General features: G+C 38.7%; 1 protein-coding gene across 7 annotated transcripts in view; it reads right to left on the bottom strand.

Annotated features, from left to right (window-relative positions):
• CDC14A (cell division cycle 14A) overlaps positions 1-22,576 on the bottom strand; it is a 196,412-nt gene that overhangs the window by 108,922 nt on the left and 64,914 nt on the right. For 6 of the 7 annotated variants that reach the window (XM_086717683.1, XM_086717686.1, XM_086717687.1 and 3 more), the window contains 2 exons: positions 5,438-5,504; positions 2,122-2,184 (listed from right to left, as the gene is read on the bottom strand). In XM_086717683.1, the coding sequence (XP_086573809.1) occupies positions 2,122-2,184; positions 5,438-5,504 (130 nt within the window). Of the gene's footprint in view, positions 1-2,121; positions 2,185-4,979; positions 5,123-5,437; positions 5,505-22,576 lie in introns of those variants that run through there. The other variant, XM_086717689.1, reaches the window with a different exon arrangement.

The following is a 22,576-nucleotide window of genomic DNA, read 5'->3' as shown; positions in this document are numbered from 1 at the left end:
GCTGCTTTGGATTTTGTGTCTCCCTCTCTCTCTGCCACCCCCCACCCCACTCATGCTCTGTCTCTCTCGAAAAAAAAATTAAAATAATTAAACACACACACACACACACACACACACACACACATATATAATTATGAATATAAAATTAGGTATAGGACCTTTCTTTTTTTTAAGTAGGCTCCATACCAATGTGGGGCTTGAACTCATGACCCTGAGATTAAGAGTCACATGCTCTACAACTGAGCCAGCCAGGCACCCCTTAAAATTAGGTATAGGACCTTAAAAGGTGCCCATGCAAGTGGGGGGGGGGTCTCTAAAATTTAAGCTTTGTTAGCTTCATAGGAAATAGCTCTGCTCATATAATACAGACATAATATATGTATATGCAGGGTTTGAGGGGCAGATTCTTTGGTCATTACTAAAATGCCATGATAACAATGCTTTTGTGGTTAAAAAAATACTTAAGGCTTTTAATAAATTGCACTAAACTTATTAATAAATTTAGCACTATTTATTGATTTGAGGAGAAGTAGCAGCTTTATGATGTTAAAACTTTCTATCCAAGAACTCAGTATAAATTTTTCCCCTTAGTCATGTCCCAAAGAATTTGCAATCCAATAAGAAAAAATAAAAGTTTGTACACAAATAGCCACGATACAGGAAAAGTGGAAAGTACAAATTGTAACATATGAAACTGAAGAGAGAAAATACTCAAAAGAGTAAGAGCTGATCTGTGTAGATCTGGCACGCATGAAATGGAGGAGGGGAACCGTTAAAGGAGATGGGCACCTGGCAGAAAGGAAGCTCGGCCAGGGCACAGGGACACTCAAGAAGCAGTAAATACGCAGCTCGGTGGGGCTGGCATGCAGAGGGCACACAGTGAGCAAAGTGAGACAAGGAGAGCAAGAGGGCTGGAGCCCATCCATGCTAAGAATGCCAGGACAGAGGACTCTATCCTCAATTCTGCAGGGCAGTGCAGTTTGGGGCCAAGACAGGCCAAGACGAGAGCTCTGTTTTAAGATCAGTCAGTCAAGTGGGTGCAAGACCAATAGGAGAAGGGCCAGGGCTCATTAGAGTGGTTACCATAGTCTACGACAGAAGGTGTGAGACCTGCGCCAGAGTGAAAGAAGTAGAACCGAAAGGACAGGAAAGATGAAACACACCACAGGGCACCAGCAATGAGAATGCAACTACTGGTTAGATCAGGGAGGGAAAGAGAAGTGTTTCTGTTCTTATGCCTGAGTGAACAGCAGGATGGTGGTGCCATTAATACAGATGAATGAAGCAGAAGACCATGTTTGAATGAAACACAATTTCTGTCCACATGTTATATGTGAAATTTAACATGTAAGCAGGCTATCCAAACAGATATCCTGAACTAGAGCCCAAAGTGGGAGAGCTGCCCTCTCTTGCTAAGGAGGGGGACACATTTCACAACTCCTCTGGAGGACCCCAACAGAAGAGCTCCCTTTCATAGAATGTTGAGCCTACTCACATTCTACAGGCTTCTCATCTTCCAGAGAAACTAACTGCTTCTAGACTCTTCCTCCTCCTACTCAGAAAGTGCTCTCCTTTAACATCTTAGAGCACAGCCTAGCTGGGACAGCCCTTGACTAAACTCTGCATCGTTGAGCAGGCAAGACATTATTCAAAAGCTTTGTGATGCCACAGGAAAAAAAATTCACCCAACCCATAGAACTAGGTAAATTCAGCCATATTTCAAAATAAAATTTATGCAGCAGAAACCAATACAAGGCAAAAGTCCAATTTTGTTTTAAACAGAACCTGAATTTTTAAAATAACAGTAACTCAGTTTCACTACCAAACTACACTTTGAAATTATTTTTTCTTATAAACTAAATGTGCAAAGTAATTACTAATAGAGGTTTGATACGAGAATATTATAGATACGACATTTTCCCAAACCAAAATTTGGGTGACTGCTGGTTCAAAGGTAATAGCCAAAGCTGAAAGGACAAAACTGACAGCTATGGAAAATGCCAGAATGCGTTTATTTTAGCAGTCACTAAATTTGCAATACTTGAGTGTTGGGGGGTGGTGGGGTACAGGGATTTTAATTAACATGAAGTTATATCTTGCAAAACATTAAAATGTACAAACCTCGTAATGTTCATATTCATCCACATCAAATGTCTCAAAGTCAAAAAATCCATGTTGTAATCCCTAAAAGCAGAACTTGAATTAGTTTTTCCACACCAAATTGATAACTTTTAGCCATTCCTGCTCACAAATGACCCTCACTAACCTGAAGGAAAAAGCTTGAAACCTTTGATTTATAACACCTATCTAGAAATCATCTAATATTAGTAATTTTGCTTTGAGACTTTCTTACAAGTGGGACTGAACACTTAGAAAAACATGAAAATATGTCCTGCAAAACGGATCTAGAGTCCTAATTTACATTGTTTTGTGTGTAAATAAATTAATTATGTATATAGGGGTGCCTGGGTGGCTCAGTCGGTTAAGCGTCTGACTTCGGCTCAGGTCATGATCTCACAGTTTGTGAGTTTGAGCCCCAAGTCAGGCTCTGTGCTAACAGCTCAGAGTCCGGAGCCTGCTTCGGATTTTGTGTCCCGCCTCTCTCTTTGCCCCTCCCTCACTTGTGCTCTGTCTCTCTCTGTCTCTCAAAAATAAGTAAATGTAAAAAAAAAATTTTTAATAAATTAATTAATTATGTATATAAAATGGAGCATACTAGCAAATATATAGTTAAAACCCATTTGGGAATGACGCAATTAATTCATATCAAACCATGACAGAATACCTAACAGTGATTAACTTTTCAGATAGGAGAAGAAAAATCAAATTTGTAGGTGCTTTTATTTTCCTTTCAGCATTAATGAGATACTTAGCAAAAAGGGCATTTTTACTCAATAGGCCCTTATTTGTCCCTGCTTTGAGAGAATTTGTTTTACAGTAATAGTTTCTGACAGAGTACAAGTGTACTAGACTGCTCTTACACTTTAGAGGAAGAGCTGATATTTTTAACAACACAAAGAAAACGTGCATTACTCCTTTTCAAAACGATCCAGCTTGCTCAGATATAATATTTTGAAGAGGACAGAGTCTCTTCTTTTATGTCATGAAGCTATACAAATTATAATAGAGTACAAACCCACAGTTGCTTTTAAAAATTATGTATTCAAGTCATTACAAATAGGAGAAACTGTTAAGCCAAGCTGTGGTGCATCTGTATTTGAAAATATTTTACAGACCAGTGTTTTCCAAAATGCAGAGCATGGACCACCTGCAGCAGAAGCACTGACGGTAACTTAGATCTAAAATACCAATTCCTAAACCCCATGCCAGAACTATTAAATGTGATTCTTTAGGGGTAGGACCAATATTTTAACATGCCTTCTAGGTGATTCTTACACACCATAAGGTCTGACAACACTGTTTTGTCGACCCCTACCGTTAAGAGCAAAACAAGTTGTTTACATTATTTCATCTTTAAACAAAGCAACTCAGTTGATTCCAGTGAAAGCAGTGAGAAGAGTAAACCCTGAGCTATAACCTTCCTTCCTTTCTCTTCATTTAAAGTGTGGGTTTGTGTATGTTTCTGTGTATAGTTCACACACATATGAACTGTGCGTGTGATGATGCCCATACAACAAAATCACAAAGATGTGCTTCCTAAGAAGGTAACACTGCAGCTGTAAACTGTCTGCACTCTTAGGGGGCATGGTACTCATTGCCAAAAAAATTGCCCAGACCATGACGGCTTGTATAAGAGTGTGTGCAGGGGGGTAATGTGTCTCAGTCGCTTAAAGACATGTTGAACACTCTATTAGGTCTTTCTAAAATCTCATCTACATTCAGGTAATATTAACCCAAACATTTGATGAAACAAGAAATTTACAGAAGATGTTTTTCATGAACAAAGTACAGCTTCCCTCTATAACAGGAAGGATGTCATAAATTTCTATATCGAGTTACCAAGTTACCATAACAGGTGGGGATATTCCAGGGTGAACTCTTTCTGAACTTCATAAATTTATAAAAGAAACAGCCTGTACAAGATGGCAGAATAGGCGAAATAATAATAACAATAAAAATAACAACAATAACAATAAACAAGTACTTTCTTTCCCTCAGGCATATTTTTTAAATGCTATAATTAGGGTTCTTAACTTGTGTTACTAGAAGTCTATGTTGGTGACATTATTTGTGGGGTGGGCTAGAGTATTTTGACAGTTTTTAAGTGAAAAGAAAAATATTTGAAAACTATTTTAAAGTCTTACAGAGTTTAAATTCATTTTTAAATGAAATATCAAAGTCAAAAAACATACATAACACAAGGATATTTATCATACCAATTTTCTCAACTCAAAATGTAGCAATTATATTATTATATTATATTATATTATATTATATTACATCATATTATATTACATTATGGTAGAGAAAAGAAACTGGAACAAGAATCACTGCCGATAGTGTGTTTACAGTCCTTGCCAATGGATTCTGCAACATGTACATTCCTGACTGATAAATCATGGCTGTATGTTCAAGATGGAATGATGCACTTTGAACCTTCATTCGAATTCACACTATAAAGTGCATGACTTCTCAGTAAATTAGTGCTTCTAGAACACATTCTTAAAATTCTCAAAAATATTTTAGATTAACTTCTCCATTATATATATGAATAAATAACTATGCCTTTAAACTATACATACAGTGCATCAAATCACCCAGGGGGATTGGTCAAACAGACTGCAGGGCCCCACTACCACAGTTTATGGTTCAATCAGTCTTGGATGGGACCGAGAATTTCATCTCTAACAAGTCCCACGCTTTGACAAACCATTGATTCATAACATACCCTTGATATGGTAGGTAAATCTGAGTTAGAATTAGCCCTGCTAAGAACTCCCTGTGGCTCTGAAACTGACTTCACCTCTCTGGGGTTGTTTCCTCGTCTATAAAGATGAGATAATATCTGGCCTACTTACTACTTTACAGAGGTGTAATAATATCCAGGTAGGAAACCAACATGGAAATGTTCTCCACACTGACAGAGGTGTGGGTTGGCTTCCTGTCTCTCCCACACCAAGCTCTAGCTTGATAAGGAAGCTGAACCAGTGACAAAGCAATGTCACAGGCAGAGCAGCAGATAGGAGTGATCCATCTGCCGGGGGTGGGGGGGGGGTGGGGGGGGGGAAGAAATAATTTAAATGAGAAAGGGAAATCCCTTCTACCTCAATAAGGAGTTACAGAGTTACCCGCAGACACCCCTTCAATTTGTCCAACAATCTATATTTTACAGATCAATCATTGTTCAAGAAGTGGAAAGCCTTCTGCTTACTGCCTGTCCTCTCTTCTCTCCAATGAAAAACAAGAATATTGACATTATTCCTTTCTCGTATTTTGAAACTACTGTGTCAACTACAGTAAGGAGAATTATTATTACCTTTCTGATTCCCTGCAAACAGTCGAGGATGGTGAGATTGTAAGTGCAATTTCCAAAGGAAGCATCCCTATAAATACACACACACACACACACAAAAACAAAACAAAAAAACAATACTAAAAATGTACATTCAGAATATTCAAATAAGACAATACCAAAGACAATTGAAGATATGCTTGTTTGGCTTCACAGCTGTCAACATGGTAAATTTATGCAACACATCAGATACTACTAGTTAACTACTCTTACATCTTAAATGAAGCATTTCTGAAACTGCTTTAATCCAATAGGCATAATTAATAAGAAAAGCAAATTCAAGAGCCTGAGCTCACAAGTCAGCTTGCCTTCATTCAAGTTCCAACTCTGCCACATACTGGCTGGGACCTTGAACAACTTATTTTACTTCTGTGAGTCTCGGTTTCCCATCTCTGAAATGATGTTACTGATGGTATCTACCATTTACAGGATTATTGTCAGATTACATTTAATAAATGGAAGTCCTGGAGCGCCTGGGTGGCTCAGTTGGTTAAGTGGTCAAGTCTTGATTTCGGGTCAGGTCATGACCACATGGTTTGTGGGGTCGAGCCCCACACTGGGCTCTGCACTGACAGCACAGATTCTTGGGATTCTCTTGGGATCTCTCTGCTTGGGATTCTCTCTCTACCTCTCTCTCTGTCCCTCCCCTGCTTGTTCTCTCTCTCTCAAAATAAATAAATAAACTTAAAAAAAAGAAAAATAAATGGAAAGTCCTTCATATAAGAGCCTGGCACATAGGAAGCACCTAAGAAATATTATGGTTTTTCTTGGTATTATTAACAATGACCTGAACTGTTCCATTAAGTAAAAGATTTATAATCACCAATGGTATTCTCATAGAGGAACAACCACCTATCAGGAATATGGTAAATACAAGCATAAAAATGTAAGGAGGACAATGTAGGCAGGTCAACAGAAGCTAGCTGCTATTTTCCTAGATTAAATGACACCCCTCCTATCTACCCTCCCCCCCAAAAAAACAAAAAAAAACTATGGAAAAAGCAGTCATTCTTCCAAACAATCTCCTCTCAGGATCCAGGAGAACTTCTAATGCACCATGAAGTGTTATATCAAAAGGAGTGGGAACCTACCGCACCGAAAATTGAGTACTTCATACTTTATTTAAGTTTTTAGAGCAACCTGCTTTAGGCAACATAAAACTGAAGTATCAAGTTCAGGTGAGGTTAAGCAAGAACTGGCACTGGAGCTTTAACACTAGCAATGTTCCAAGGTGTCCAAGGCAAGAAACTTGACCTCCAGGCTCTCAGTCTCTCTGCCCAGCCCCCAATGCTGACCCGAAGGAATAGAGCTGTCAGGCACCTGCCAATGACAAAGTCGAAGGCACCACACAAAGTTGGTTCAAGGGCAGCAGTAGGGAAGGTGCCAGAAGATGATGCTCCATGGGGAGAAAAGGACCTTTAAGTGCTTTAACATATAATTAACATAAAACTGAGTTTTATATCACCCAATGTAACTTGAACCTATGGCTGCTAAGTCATGAATTAAAATGAAGCTTCAATGTCACTGGATTTCAACATCCTGATAACCTAATATAAAAATAGGAAGTAAGCAAAGCAACTTAAAAGAAATGTTTAAGTTCTGAAGCTTCAAAGTTTTTTGTTTGCTGAAGCCTCGCTCAACAAGGGGCTTAAACCCATGACCCTGATATCAAGACCTGAGCTGCTTAATCGACTGAGCCACCCAGACACTCTTGAAACTTCAAAGTTAACCTACGTTAATAGGAAGGATTATTCTACATATGTAAATCTGATTTCAAGACATTTTTTTAATGCTATCTGAACTCACGGGTCAGTGCAAAGCAAAGTAGCCCCTTTTCCAAATATCATGTAAAGACAAACCATGTATTAAAAATCAAATTTTAATGGACTAAACCAGAGAAAGGTATAGCTTGGGATCTAAGACAAAATAGCAGTTTATATAAAGAATCACATACTCCTTTGCAGGCACTTGTCTCTTTGGGTCAAGGTTTCAGAATCTTTCATGTGTCATGGACCCCTTAGAAATCTGATGAAGCTTGTGAACCCCTCTTCTCAGAATGATGTTTTTAAATGAATAAAATAAAATATATATGAATAACAGAAGACTAATTCGATTAAATTTATCAAAATATTAAAAAAATAATTTATAAGACATATTTAATTATTTACTGTTTTATTAATATGTAACAAGACCTAGTAGGTCTAGTGATGACTATAATTTTGAAGAAGGAATGAACATAAATAATAAGAGATATGAAATATATAAGATGCATGTAAAAATTATAATGGGGTATAAAAATGTCCGTAATTTCTATTGTGACATTCATATTGCTAATACGACTATAGTTTATTTCCAACATTTACAATTGAATATAATTAAGATAAGTGAAAACAAAGACACTTTTTGTCATCCAAACTCAGTGACTCTCTGAACTATCTCTGCAGACCCAAGATTAAAAATCACTACTTCAGTAAAGAAAAAATAAAACAAAAACAAAAACTTTCTTATTTAAAATAGTAAAACAATTTTAAGAACTGGAGGTGCTCTTATTCTCTGAAGTATATTTTCCCATGCCTAGACTCACCTAAATGAATTCACATAGATAAGTCATAGAAATGCTCCAGACCCAGTCTTTCTGACTGTCTGCAAAGTTTGGTGAGACTGTCATGATATCTCTTGGCCTATCACAGCCACAAGTTTTACCAGTGACTGAAAAGAGAGCTCTGGTGACCTGGTGATCAAATCTATAGACCTGAGAGAGGAAGACGAGTTAACATGCCATGCGACAGAATTAGGATATAAAGCGGTCACAGCAGGATGGAAAGACAGGTAGAAATTTACAGCATGAAATATAATAAGGGATGCGATAAAATTAGGTCACATTCTCAGAACTGGGGAGAGGAGATGACACACCAAAGGACATTACACCCATTCCTCAGGAGAATTAATCCTCATGACAGCCGCACAAGGACAAATAGGTTCCCAAACCTGCCTCCATACTGAGCAGGAGAAATGGCTTATTAGTGGAACCTGGCTCCTACTTAGACAAAGGAGAGCAGCTATAAAAGTGAACAGACACAAAAACATGTTATATGTTCTCTGGGGGGAAAAAGTGAGAGAAAGAGAAGGTAGAGATGGCAGACTGAACACATGTATCTACCAAATCCACACTAAAAACAGAATTTTGAAAGGCTTTTCAGAAAATAGCAATAAAATTGTGAAAGCTGGAAATCAGAGGAGTGGTAGTAAATTAGAAAACCAAGAAAAGGGAATATTAAGGTGACAAAGCCAGAGAATCCACCTAATAAATACTAGAAACGTCCCATAAGGCTCAGGAATTGGCAGCACTGGGTTCTTCTGGAGGTAGAATGAAGGAAGTGACTGACATAAGATTGAAAGTCCACTTAAGAAGCTGAGAGATTTTATTCTATAAAAGAAACATTATCTCCCATGTTACAAATCAATCTTCCCTGCTTCCCTTCCCTTCCCTCAACCACCCAATACAGTCAGAAGCATCTAAGAATGATTGGCCCTGGAAGGCAGCAAGATACCTGCCCCATACTACGTTCAAGTTTGAATTGGAGGATTGCTTCAGGATTATTTTTCACCTATTTTTTTTCTAAGAAATGGAGATGGTTAGGAAAATACCAGGCTCCGTTAACTACAGAAGTCCCTTTGAGTCTGAAACTGTATCATTATTCAACACAACTGATGATCACTTTCTTCTCCAGGTATCTCCTCTGGGTCCTTCCCAACAGAATTTAAACACTTTCAGGTCTCTACCATCTTTAAAAGAAAAAAAAAAAAAAAAAAAAAAACCAAAAAACTGTCCCAAACTTTCTTGACTCGACATCTCCCTTCAACCACCACCCTCTCTTGAGACTCCTCTTTAAAACAAGACTTCTTCAGGGGCGCCTGGGTGGCTCAGTCGGTTGAGCATCCGACTTTGGCTCAGGTCATGATCTCGCAATTCATGAGTTCAAACCCCGTGTCGGGCTCTGTGCTGACAGTTCAGAGCCTGGAGCCTGCTTCCGATTCTGTGTCTCCCTCTCTCTCTCTGCCCCTCCCCTGCTCATGCTCTGTCCCCCGCTGTCTCTTAAAAAGTAAAATAAAACATTAAAAAAAAATTTTAAAACAAGACTTCTCTGAAGAATTACTTCTCCCCCTGCTCCATTTTCCGTCCTCTCACCTCTTAACACCCTCTGATCTGTTTCCACCCTCGTCCACACCACAAACATGTCACACTAAAGTTACCAATTATCTTCATATTGCTACGCCTGGGGGGCTTTGTTTTTAATAGAGATAAAATTCACAATTTATCCTTTTTAAAGTGTACAAGTCAGTGATTTCTTTTAGTATATTCACAATTCCTATTACTACTAACTCCAAAAGAGCTATAGCCCCCAAAAAAGAAATTCGGTGCCCATTTACAGTGACTGCTCACTTTCCCTCCCCACCTGCAGGCAATCAGTAATCTACTTTCTGTCTCTCTGGATCTGCTTCTTCTAAACCCAGGGAACATTTCCCAAGCATCATTTTACTGAGTTTGTCAGCAATAATAATACTCCTTTGAATACTGTCTTCACTGGCTTCCTGGGTTTTTCTTCTACATCTCCACACACTGCTACTACCCAATCTCCCTGGCAAAGCCATCCTTCTCCTCCAAATCCTTAAAAGTTAGAGCTTCTCAAGGTTCAATCCCAGACTCAAATTCTTCTCACTCCATGCCCTCTCCCTAGTCCAGGACGAGTTCCCATGTATCAGCATCACCTGGATGGTTCCTTAAACTCAGAATGCTGGATCCCACCAGAAATCCTGATCCAATGGGGGCAGAACCTGAAAATCTGCATTTCTAACAGGTTTCCAGGAGGGTACTGATGAAGCTGGTAGAAAGGAGCACATTTTGAGAACTGCCCTACACAATCTAATCCATATAAACTGCCATCAATCTACCAATGACCCTCAAATTTCTGTCTCTAGCACAAACTCCTTAAAACTGCAAAACAGGGGCAGCTGAGATGGCTCAGTGGGTTGAGCATCCGACTCTTGATTTCGGCTCAGGTCATGATCTCAAGGTTCGTGGGAACCTCCCTCCCTCTGCCCCTCCCCCACTTGCTCTAACTCTCTCTCTCTGTCTCTCTAAATAAATAAATATATTTTTTTAACCACATACATGACCTTCTCATTTGGGTGTCTTAAGGCATCTCACATTCATTGTGAAAGAAGACCCTCTTGCAGCTGCCCCCCCAAAACAACAACGATAATCCAGTCCTCCAGCGCTATCCCGTAAAAGAGGCAGCTTCCACAACCCCTCACGCTAGAACTCAGACGTCCCTGCATCTCTCATTCCCCTTATCCTGTGCACCACAGTGTCCCATTACCTTCCCCTCTTAACTGCCTGCACTGACTTCTCTCTGATACCCCGCCCCTGCCACCTCTCAGGTGGACTCCCGCAACAGCTTTTCCACCCCCCACCTCTCCTTGCTAATCAGTCTTCTAGCAGCAACCAGAGTGATATCTGTTTTAAAGCACATCAGATCCAGTCACTCTTCGACTATAACCCTTCACTGACTTCCGCTGTTCTCACAGGAAAGTTCAAAATGTCAACGAATGTATCCTGGTGATATCTGGCCCTGCCTGCGTAGGCCTCCTCATTTTATGCCCCTCTACAATCTGCCCATCACACCTTGCCTGAGGTCCTCCGAGAGGGCTCTCTGATCTCACCACAGGACCTTTGCTCTTGCTGGTCACAGGTCACCTGCTGCCTTCTGCCTAAGTTACCCTACCTGTCCTTCAGATCCCAACTCAAAGATCAAAGTCTCCAGGGAAAAACCTCAACCCCACCCTGGCTAGAGCAGGTCCCCAACTTTTTTTTATTGTACTTAATCAACTATAGTTTGACATATCGTGGCATGCTTATTTGATTCTCTGCCTCTCTCTGTAACAGCCTCAAAGAAGACAGGATCTATACATTTTTTACTTACCCTTCTCTCCCTAGTACCTAACATACTGCTTAGCACAAAATAGAGATATTGAATAAACATTTCAATTAAGTAAAGGAGCTTGTCAAGTGATATTAAACACACTTTTATTTTAACCCAGACACTTTAGAGAGACTATAAAGAGCTTTTACAACTTACATCACTACACTAATGTGATATAAAGTTTTAAACTCCCACAGTTTTTATTAAAACTACAGCTCCCAATTGTTTACGTAACTCCCAGTTTGCTTTTTCACTCATTTATCAATGTATTCATTCACTCATTCATTCACTCATTCATTCATATTTATTGAGCCAAATATTTACTGAGTTGAATAAGAGGACATGTATTGTTTGTTACCTCTCCCACAAAGGACCACTGAAATCCACAGACTTCAACTGTGGGAAAAAGTACGCACACCCAATGCTGTCTGGGGACACCACAGCCCTTACCTTTATCTGTCATGATAGTTTTACCATGCATTGCATTAACTCCCTTAAATAGGTAAACACCATGCTGCTCTTCATTCAGAGAGAAGTTCATATCCCAACACCCAGGGTTTCTAATCACTCATCTCTGCTGAAGAAGAAATTCTACATTCCTCCCCAATATGGAAGACTAAGGTTACAGACAACAGTTGTTTAGACACATCCAAATACAAATTTAACCCAACCTCATGCTAGACCATCTAAACTCCATCCAACACAACAACTCTCTTTGTAAGTGTGACGTCCAGCATAGTAGCGAAATGAACCATGAAAGTATTATGAAATGATTATAAAAATCCACTAACTATGACCTTGGGAGTGGCTGGCAGTCAACAAATATTTGTTGAATGAAAAACTAAATGAATATTTGAATAGATGAAGCAACTGCAACTTTATTATATTTTTGCATTTATTTTCCAGAGAAGCAATAGAAGAAACATTAAATTTAAGAAAACTAGAACCACCATCCACAATGAGATAAAAAGAGAAAGTGCTGAATCCCACTATTGTCATAGAGCATAGGCTCCCACAAAGTGATTACTGAATGAATATTCAACAATTTTCAGAACCCAAATTAGCATTGGTTCCTGTATTTACACCACAGAAATCAACAAACCCTTTTTACTTACAGAGCCTGTTTACCAACATACCACTGCTTGTAGCCTAAGAATCTAGACATCACTGTGAAAGAAGCAACCTTATAAATGTTAATAATGAGGAGCCAAAACGGGAGATGAAAGAACATATTCACACAAAGCAATAAGAAGGCATTTCCGGTAATGAAGCTGTTGGAAATGAAGAAAGAATAAAGAACAGAGTCACGGGGTTTAAAATGTAGAGACTACAGGGGCACCTGGGTGGTTCTGCCGAAGCGTCTGACTTCAGCTCAGGTCATGATCTGGTGGTTCATGGGTATGAGTCGCATGTTGGGCTCTGTGCTGACAGCTCAGTGCCTAGAGCCTGTTTCGGATTCTGTGTCTCCCTCTCTCTCTGCCTGTCCCCCATTCACACTCTGTCTCTCTCTGTCTCAAAAATAAACAAACATTAAATAAATAAATAAATAAATAAATAAATAAATAAATAAATAAAATGTAGAGACTACACTAAAGAATACAAAAGAGCTGACAGAAGAAACATCGTGGATGGCTATGATCTACGTATGTTTTAATTCCATGATTCTCTGTGAGTTCTCTGGATAACAAATAGTTAGGAGGTATGCCAATATCTTCAGAGCAATGGGTTGGAAAGCATCTCAAAGATTCATCTAAGCACCTTCCAAGCACTGACCTAAATCCAACTACACAACCGCACAAGAACATGAGCTTCTTTTTAAAAAAAAAAAATTTTTTAACGCTTATTTATTTTTGAGACAGAGAGAGACAGAGCATGAACGGGGGAGGGGCAGAGAGAGAGGGAGACACAGAATCTGAAACAGCCCCGGGCTCTGAGCTGTCAGCACAGAGCCCGACGCGGGGCTCGAACTCACAGACTGTGAGATCATGACCCGAGCTGAAGTCGGACGCTCAATCGACTGAGCCACCCAGGCGCCCCAAGAACATGAGCTTCTTAAGGACCGGTAATGTGTCCTTTATGTCTGCATGCCCAGAGTCTAGCACAGTGTTGGGTCCATTAATGTTTTAGATGTCAAATGAATGAATAAATGATCACTACCAGGAAATCATTCATCTTATATCTGAACAACTCTAGTGGCTGGGAACAACTGACCCAACAAAACAAAAATTATATAAAACAATTTTGAATTATAAACTATGTACAATAATGAAAATTCAATCTAGGTCATTGCTGTCCAACGGAAATATGATGCTGTCCACAAAAGAGAACCAAAATTATAATTTTAATTTTGTTCAAAACCATATTTAAAAAAGTAAAAAGAAACAAGTGAAATCAATTAGTAACATATTTTCTTAATCAACATAATTATAAAGAAGACATTTTACATTTTTTATACCAAATCTTCAAAATCCAATATATATCTTTAACTTACAGTCTCAGTTTGGACTAAACAAATTTCAAGTGCTCAAAAGCACACAAAGCTGCTAGCTACCATACTGGACAGTTCAGCTCTAGACTATATTGTATGGATACCTGGGAACTAGACAATGCCCCAAAATATTCACATAATTATCCAAACTATACTTGACTTCCAGTCTCTGAACAAATCCATGACACATATGTACTAGCTCCAGAGAAAAGAAAGAGCTGATTGCGTGTATCACCTAGGCTACAAGATGAAAACGTATTTGATGAGAATTCGTAGGGAGAACAGAGCCATCTCCCACTCAAAGAGCAAAATCAAATGACTTCATGGGGCAGCAAAATCAAAAGCTGAACACAACCAGTACCTAACAAACACAGAACACAGAATCTCCTGCTTTTCAGATTTAATGTAAGGCCATACAGTAATCTCTCTGTTCATCTAAAGAAACGGATATGTAAAAATTCATTTCTAAATCATGGCTTAAAAGGTTACATAAAGTCAGAATAGGATCTGTTTAGAACTAACAATAACGGGCACCAAAAAAACAGATCAAGCACTGTGCTCTGGGCCTTTTATCAACATGTGAGTGCCACCCATTTAACCACATTAATTCTGCTTCACAGATAAAAATAATAGTAAATTGTCTTTAATCCAGGTATCGAAAAGAGCTTCATCTACAAGACATTCAACAAAATAACTATGTTCATTAATGTAAATGATTGCAATCTTTTTCTAAACCACCTTTATCACTGACTCTTCAGTAGAAAGTCTGGTAACACCGATCTGGGACCGTAAAAATAAGAATAACAAAAAAAGTTATCTGAACCAATTTTCACATTGAAGCACTGCCATGTTCCAAAAACAGAATAGATGTAACTCACTTCCTTACATGTAGTTAGTGGGTCATAAAGACCCTGACAGTTGTTTCTGTTCTCAGATCCTATATAATGGTGCTTATTTACCACTATAACAAGAAAAATCTGATAAAGAGACTGCTTTTCATGGTAGTCCAAGTTACTCAACATGCCCTAGCTGTTGAGAATGGATTCAACAGTTTGTACTGGATAAGCCATCTACTTTTATCTATTTTCAACACTCAGGAAACTGGCACAACCTCAGTACTCAAAACTAATGCAGATCTTTCTCATCATACCAAGCATTAAAAACAAAGGTTTATTAAACATCCATGAGGGCAGAAATAACCCCAAAGATCACCACTGAAAAGCAAAGAGGTAGCCATCAGAAGGAAAAATTGAAAACAAAAATAAAATCTTTAAAAGGATAAAAGAAATTGTTTCTATATTTTTGATACGCAAGAGAAAAACATGGTAAGGAAAACTTTCCCTTTGAAATACAAAGTTAATTGCTAAATACACTTTGACAAAAATCACAATATCATATTTAAGTTAACAAATATCTGGCTCAATGTTTCCTGTGAAGAGATAGATTTTATAATAACATCTAACATCTACCAGCACATGTTTACTTTGCTTTAGAAGAAAGAAGGCAGCCTAATGCCAAGTTCTAAGTGGTTGACCCCTTTGAGCCTTTGTTCAGAGACCTACAAGTTCTGGCATGCCCAGATGATCTAGAGTCATTGCTTCAGAGATTTCCCACTAAGACTCAGCCACATTAAGACACAGCTCAGCAACAGGAATATCACTAAGGGTCATCCCCAAAACACAACAAACCCCTCCCTTAATACAAACAGTACAGATTCACTTTAATGACAAATGTCATTAAAGGACTGCCTTTGGGAGGTTTGTGGGCCCTCTGGTAAGAAAGGTTTTCTAGTCTCACACATGCTGTAAGAGAAAAGTTGTATGTTCCTGTTCATAGTAGATAAAATGCTATCATTTGACAAGCCATCTATTTCCAAGACTCTCAGGAAACAACATAAAAACAGTTCCACAAATGACAGCATATTATTCTAATCCCAAGAGATCCACTTTGTTCCACACAGGTGTGGATCAGGAAATGTGTCCTAGAATGTTTCAGAACACTGGTGCTGCCGGATAGGAACAGAAACTGCAGGGAGTGGGAAGGGATTCAGGATGAAGTACTTTGGAAGAGCTGGCGCTAAACTAAGTCAAACAGATCCCTCTATTACTCAGAGCCATTCAGAATCTTTAAAATGAGAATGTGCTTTTCATTTTTTTATTTTAAGTTTATTTATTTTGAGAGAGAGAGTGAGCACATAAGCAGGGGAGGGCAGAGAGAAAGGGAGAAAGAGAATCCCAAGCAGGATCCTCACCATCATCATGGAGGCCAAGGTGGGGCTCAAACTCACAAACTTCAAGATCATGGTCTGAGCAGACCAAGAGTCCTACATTCAACTGAGTGAGCCACCTAGGCATCCCAAGAATGTGCTTTTTAAACTTCTAAGACGGAGAGTTCTAAACTTATTTGACCTTTGAATCTTTTTATTATTTTTATTTTTATTTTGCCACAGCAGATCACATAGAGCCATGTTTCTCAAACTTGGCAGCATACTGGAATTATGTAGAAAGTTTCTGAAAATCCCAATACCCAAACCTAATACCCCAGACCAATTATGTCAACATTTCCAGGAGTAGAACCAGGCACCAGTATTTTTTAAAACCTCTCAGACTTTTTAAAACCAAGTATAAGAACCAACATAACTTTGGGAAATACTACCTATAGGTCTAGCCTCTTCCCCAAGCTAAAATAAAATAGCTACACAAAAATGCATTCCTGGGCCTATCCAGGAAGAGACTTGCAAAAAAAAAAAAAAAAAAAAAGAACAAAATAGAAAAACTAAACTAATAGTTGGAGATGGAACATTCAACATTCAACCAGCTTTATTCCATTGGGTATCAGCAGAGCACCCTTACCTCAGCCTCACCTCTGTACCTAGTCAATGTTTGTCATGTCATGCTTTCTGTATTTGTCCTCAAAACTGGAACTCTGGATGCTCTTTATTGTCTGTACTGTTTCACTCCCCACTTAATATTATATGTCATTGAAAACTTGACTTTAGCAGATTTATGAATCATCATCGATACTAAAAAAACTTACCAAACTGACACATATGGATCAATAAACAAAGACGTAAGTGTAAAACAAATTTAAAAGCACAAAAGACATCAAAATGAAGAGTTCTGCAATTTCCATGTTTTGCAAGGCTTAGAGTTTTCACAAATACTGTTTTATGAACGTCAGAGAATGCAGATTTGAAAACCACAGCCACTGACTGCCAAGAAAACAATCTGAGAACTGCACTCAGAGTTGGTGGTCTCATGGGACCTTAGACAAGCACAATTAATATGAGTTTGTAGAACAACTGGTCAATAGTATAGACTATGAATCTGGTAGTATGCTGAAAGGAAAAGTACCTAAGAAGATTCACACCAGGCTTGCCAATTCAAACTCTGCTGACTCTGACCCTAGAACTGAAAGGCCCTTGTTCCCTGGAAGGCCAACTGCCAAGCCAACACTAAAGATGGATGGACTCAAAGAACTGAAGTAGGTGAAAAATACCCTCTTCCTCTAGTTTTCAGCCAACGTCACTCTTGACAAACACATTGACTATCCTTAATACAAGCAAAAGTACATTTTTTGACACATTTACTTTACAATTAAATGGAACATCCTAATACTGACTTGCAAACAGTAACATCACAACAAACACTCCTTGAGTGTCACAACAGCCAGAAATTCAACTATCTCTAAAGTCTACTATAATCAATGTAATCAAGACTAAGCAGTAAATGGGGATTCGGGTGAAGGTGGTCAAAGGTACAAACTTTCAGTTATAAAATACCTACTGAAGATGTAATGTACGACATGATGACTACAGTTAACACTGCTGTTAGACTTGAAAGTTGCTAAGAGAATAGGTCCTAAAAGTTCTCCTCAAAAGGGGGAAAAACTTTTTTTTGTAACTCTTTGACATGATGGATGTTAACTAAATTTATTGTGATAATCACTGATGTCAATTACATCTCAATAAAACTGGGTGAAAAAAAAGGATAGGCAGTAAAGTTACCCAACTCTTTTTATTTTTATTTCCCTCATCTTTACAGAATGTTTACCTAAGGTAATATAAATCTATAATCTACAGTTTTTTAAGATAAATCCAAAAGAAAAACCTCAGTAAGACAGTCCTTTCAGTTATAGTAATGTGCCTGTACTGCAAACATCATAATGTATAATATCCTGCCTAACCTACCATTATAAAAGACAAGCTAAGCCATGCAAATGAAATCACAGCACCTAAAATCAACACCTGGATTGTTATTTTCCAGTTTTCATCCTAGCATGAAAAGGCAATCGTGGTGCCTACCTCTAACATCTCCTCCAATCCCCAGTTTCAGGTTTAAACCTCCTTCTTCAGTATTCCCATAGTACCTATCTTCTGAATTGAACAAAGCACGACAATTGTCTTACATACCTACACACTTACAAACTATGCACTGAGTTCCCCAGAACAAATACCTTGCTGTCCTTATCCTCCTAAGATCCATAAGACTATCACAGTGACTAGCACAGAAAAATCCATAAATAAATTAATGTATCTATTCCCTGGCACACAAATAAGAGCCCAATCCCAGTCCTCAGGAGAAGAGTCAGCCATATTTGGTGAAGAGTCACCCAGGCAAACAAATAAATACAAGACATTTGCTTTAATTATGTATGTAGCAAATGTAATACACAAAATGCAATACACAAAATATAATGGGGAATTACAGGCAAAGGACCTACCAAGCCTCTCTAGAAAAATGAGGAAAGGCTTCACAGAAAAGATTGCTTAGATACATTTTTATTAAATGAATAAATCTTGAAGAAGAGCATTATTTAAGTTCACAGTAGCCTTAAAACTTCTTTATTAGAAAGACATTAAAAGTATAGAGCACAAATGGAAACAGGAATTTGATGGAGGGGCACATAAAGATATCAGCCATACTTTGACAAGCCTTCAAACTGGTCTTCATTTTTTAAAAACTTTAAATAATAAAGCAATTGCACTTAAATAGAAGTTCTTTCAAGGCTTCTTTTTTTTTAAATGAAAGTCTTAAGGCAGGAGTAGATTTAAAAAAAAAAAAAAATCTAGGGCACCTGGGTGGCTCAGTCGGTTAAGCGCCAGGCTCTTGATTTCAACTCAGGTCATGATCTCACAGTCGTGGGATCAAACCCCATGTCTGACTTTATGCTGAATGTGGAGCCTGTTTGGGATTCTCACTCCCTCTCCCCCTGCTATTCTCTCTTGCTTTAAAAAAAAAAAGTCTAGGGGCCCCTGGCTGGTTCAGCAGGAAGAACATGCTACTCTTAAGAGCATGCTACTCAGGGTCATGAGTTCAAGCTCTATGTTGGGTGTAGAGATTGCTTAAATAAATAAAAACTTTTTAAAAAAAGGTTTTTAAAAATCTAGACAATGAAGAGAAAATTATAATTTAGCAACAAATAGTGTAAGAAACCTAGTGGATGACAGAATCCAGATTACAAATAAAGGCCAAGGCAATGATGGCTGACCAGAACTGTAAGATGGTTGTTAACAATATTACATTAGCCTTAGTTGGCCTGAGGTAGAGACTAAAATCAACTCACATCTTATCTTGATTAGGAAAAAATTAAGCTTCTTCAGTCTAATTCCAGAAAACTATTCTGGAATAGTATTCTTTCAACTAAATTCTTTACTAAAATTTAAAAAAAATAGGAGGGGAGCGGACACCTAGCTCATTAAGTTGGAAGAGCAAGCAACTCTTGATCTTGGGGTCATGAGTTCAAGCCCCATGTTGGGTATAGAGAGTACTTGAAAAAATAAGTAAATAACAATAATAATTTTAAAAATTAATGCTTTACTAAATCATAATTATACTACTTTGTGGTATTTTCTTTTTCAAATGTATAGTTTATGAAGAGTTTGGAGTTAGAAATAAACACAGCTTGGGGCGCCTGGGTGGCGCAGTCGGTTAAGCGTCCGACTTCAGCCAGGTCACGATCTCGCAGTCCGTGAGTTCGAGCCCCGCGTCGGGCTCTGGGCTGATGGCTCAGAGCCTGGAGCCTGTTTCCGATTCTGTGTCTCCCTCTCTCTCTGACCCTCCCCCGTTCATGCTCTGTCTCTCTCTGTCCCAAAAATAAATAAACGTTGAAAAAAAAATTTAAAAAAAAAAAAAAAAAGAAAGAAATAAACACAGCTTAATGTAAACACAACTCTTGATGTCTTGGGTTATCAGAAAGATACAACTTAGAGTGCAGGGCGCCTGGATGGCTCAGTCGGTTGAGCATCTGACTCTTCGTTTCAGCTCAGGTCATGATCTCATGGTTCGTGTGCTCGAACCCCAAGTTGGGCTCTGTGCTGACAGCAAGGAGTCTGATTGGAATTCTCTTCTCTCTCCCTCTGTCTATCCCTCCATCACTTGTGTCCATGTGCTCGCTCTTTCTCTCTCCCTTCTCAAAATAAATAAATAAACGTTAAAAAAATGAAAGCTCAGTTTAAATGAGTCTGATCCTTTCCCAAATCTCTGTCAGAATTAGTCTTGTCTTCTATTTTTGTACAACCTAACTATTTGACAGTTAATTATGTGCCTAGAGGTCTGCCTGCCCCAACTAGAAGCTGAGATCATTAGGAAGAAATACTTCCTATTCATATTTATATCCTTGTGGAAAATCCTTATTTCTTATTAATAATAGTATCAGCACTAATAACAAGGAGAAAAACAAAAGCCAGGCATAATCATAAATGAATTACTTCATTTAATCCCCAGGATAGCCCTAAAGCCATTTTACAGAAAAGGAAACTGAGGCTCAGAGAGAATAAATAACTTGCTCAAGGTGCTTGTACTTACCACATGTAGTAAAAAGCAGAACAAGCCTTTAAACCCAGTGTCTTGGCCTCCAAGACATATATTCTTAACCACTTTGTTTAAAACTTAGTAGAATGATTAATATTATTATTATTACCGCAATGGACCGAATGTTAGTGTCCCCCCAAAATGCACATGTTGAAATCCTAATCCCCAAGCTGATGGTATTAGGAGGTGGGACTTTTGGGAGGTGATTAGGTCATGAGGGTGAAGCCCTCATGAAGGGGATTAGTGCCGTCATAAAGGGCACCCCAGAGATCTTTCTCACTCTCATTCTACCATGTGAGGATACAAGTTAGCAGTCTGCATCCCTCACCAGAACGTGACCACCCAGATCCTGCCTCCAGAACTGAGAAATACCTTTCTATTGTTTACAAGCCACCAAGTCCATGGCACTTTGTTACACCAGCCCAAACTGACTGAAATAATTATCTTTTTCTAAAAGTTAGGATTGTATTTTACAAAGGACTTTCAAATTATAGAAGCCAGTAGAAGGGGAAGGCAAAAAACAAGCTTTGTCTCCATGTTAAAAAGCTCCTATACATAAACTGTGAGTTTTTATCTGTCCTTCAATCGCTAATTCGTTCATACTCTAGATTGCTGGAGGACATTTTCCTCTCACTACTCTCCTCTGACTTCCACTGAGACAGTCAAGCGGATCAAGAAGATCAAGCACATTAGGGCAATATCTCCCCCATTCCTCCTCCCCACCTTGGCACCTACCCTGTGCCTAATTAAGGCCCTCTCCTGTGGCCTGAGAAACAGAGGTGGGAGCCCCTTGGATCTTAAGGGATTTAGTATTGATTTATTCATTCAAATATTTACTAAGAGCACTTTTAAGTGTCGGGCACCAGGACCTGCCCTCTGAGTTTACAGGACAGTAAGGAAGTCAGACAAAGAGGCATCCTCAATCTTTGCTATTCCTTCCGTTCATTGTAATTGGTAATATGAGATTAGTAACAACAATAAGAAATGCATATGCTTGTAGGTTTGGACATACAAATAAGCAAAAAGGTAAAACTGTTAAAATCATTCATAATTCTATCAGAAATGACTGTTGTAGGAGATTGGCTGTATGTTCCCTTCCATTTTTTAAACAGGCTCAAGTTTACCTGAAATTTTTAAAAGACCATCAGCTGATGGGGCACCTGGGTGGCTCACCTGATTAAGCATCTGACTCTTGGTTTCAGCTCAGGTCATAATCTCACAGTTCTATGACTTTAAGCCCCACATCAGGCTCTGCACTGATCCTGTGGAACCCACTTGTGACTCCCTCTCCCTCTCTCTCTCTCTCTCTCTCTGTCTCTCTCTGCTCCTTCCCTGCTCACTCTCTCTCTCTCCCAAAATAAATCATAAACTTTAAAAAAATTTAAAGACCTTCTGCTGATACTTAAAAAAATATTTCCCAACACTGTAATGAGAGACATCCTTCCTCAAGACATAGAAAGGGTTCAAGGAGAAAATTAATTCCTAAAAAGAAAAAGCTAGGGGTGCCTGGGTGGCTCAATTAGTTGAGCGTCCAACTTTGCATCAGGTCATGATTTCATAGTTCATGGGTTTGAGCCACACGTCAGACTCTGTGCTGACAGCTCAAAGCCTGGAGCCTGTGTTGAGTTCTGTGTCTCCCTCTCTCTCTGCCCCTCCCCACTCATTCTCTCTCTCTCAAAATAAGTTAACCCCAAAAAATATTTTTTAAAAAGCGATTTTATTCTTAGTTAGATGGGGGGGGGGGCACTCTACAAAAACAAAATAAAAACTAACATCTCTTTTATTCCATACAACATCATAGTCACAGTCTAAAGACAAT

Source organism: Puma concolor, chromosome C1 (assembly GCF_028749965.1).
Source record: "Puma concolor isolate L17-30 chromosome C1, mPumCon1.1.hap2, whole genome shotgun sequence".
Taxonomy (NCBI): domain Eukaryota; kingdom Metazoa; phylum Chordata; class Mammalia; order Carnivora; family Felidae; genus Puma; species Puma concolor.
Note: the sequence above shows the minus strand (reverse complement) of the source record. Positions and strands in the feature narration are given on the sequence as shown.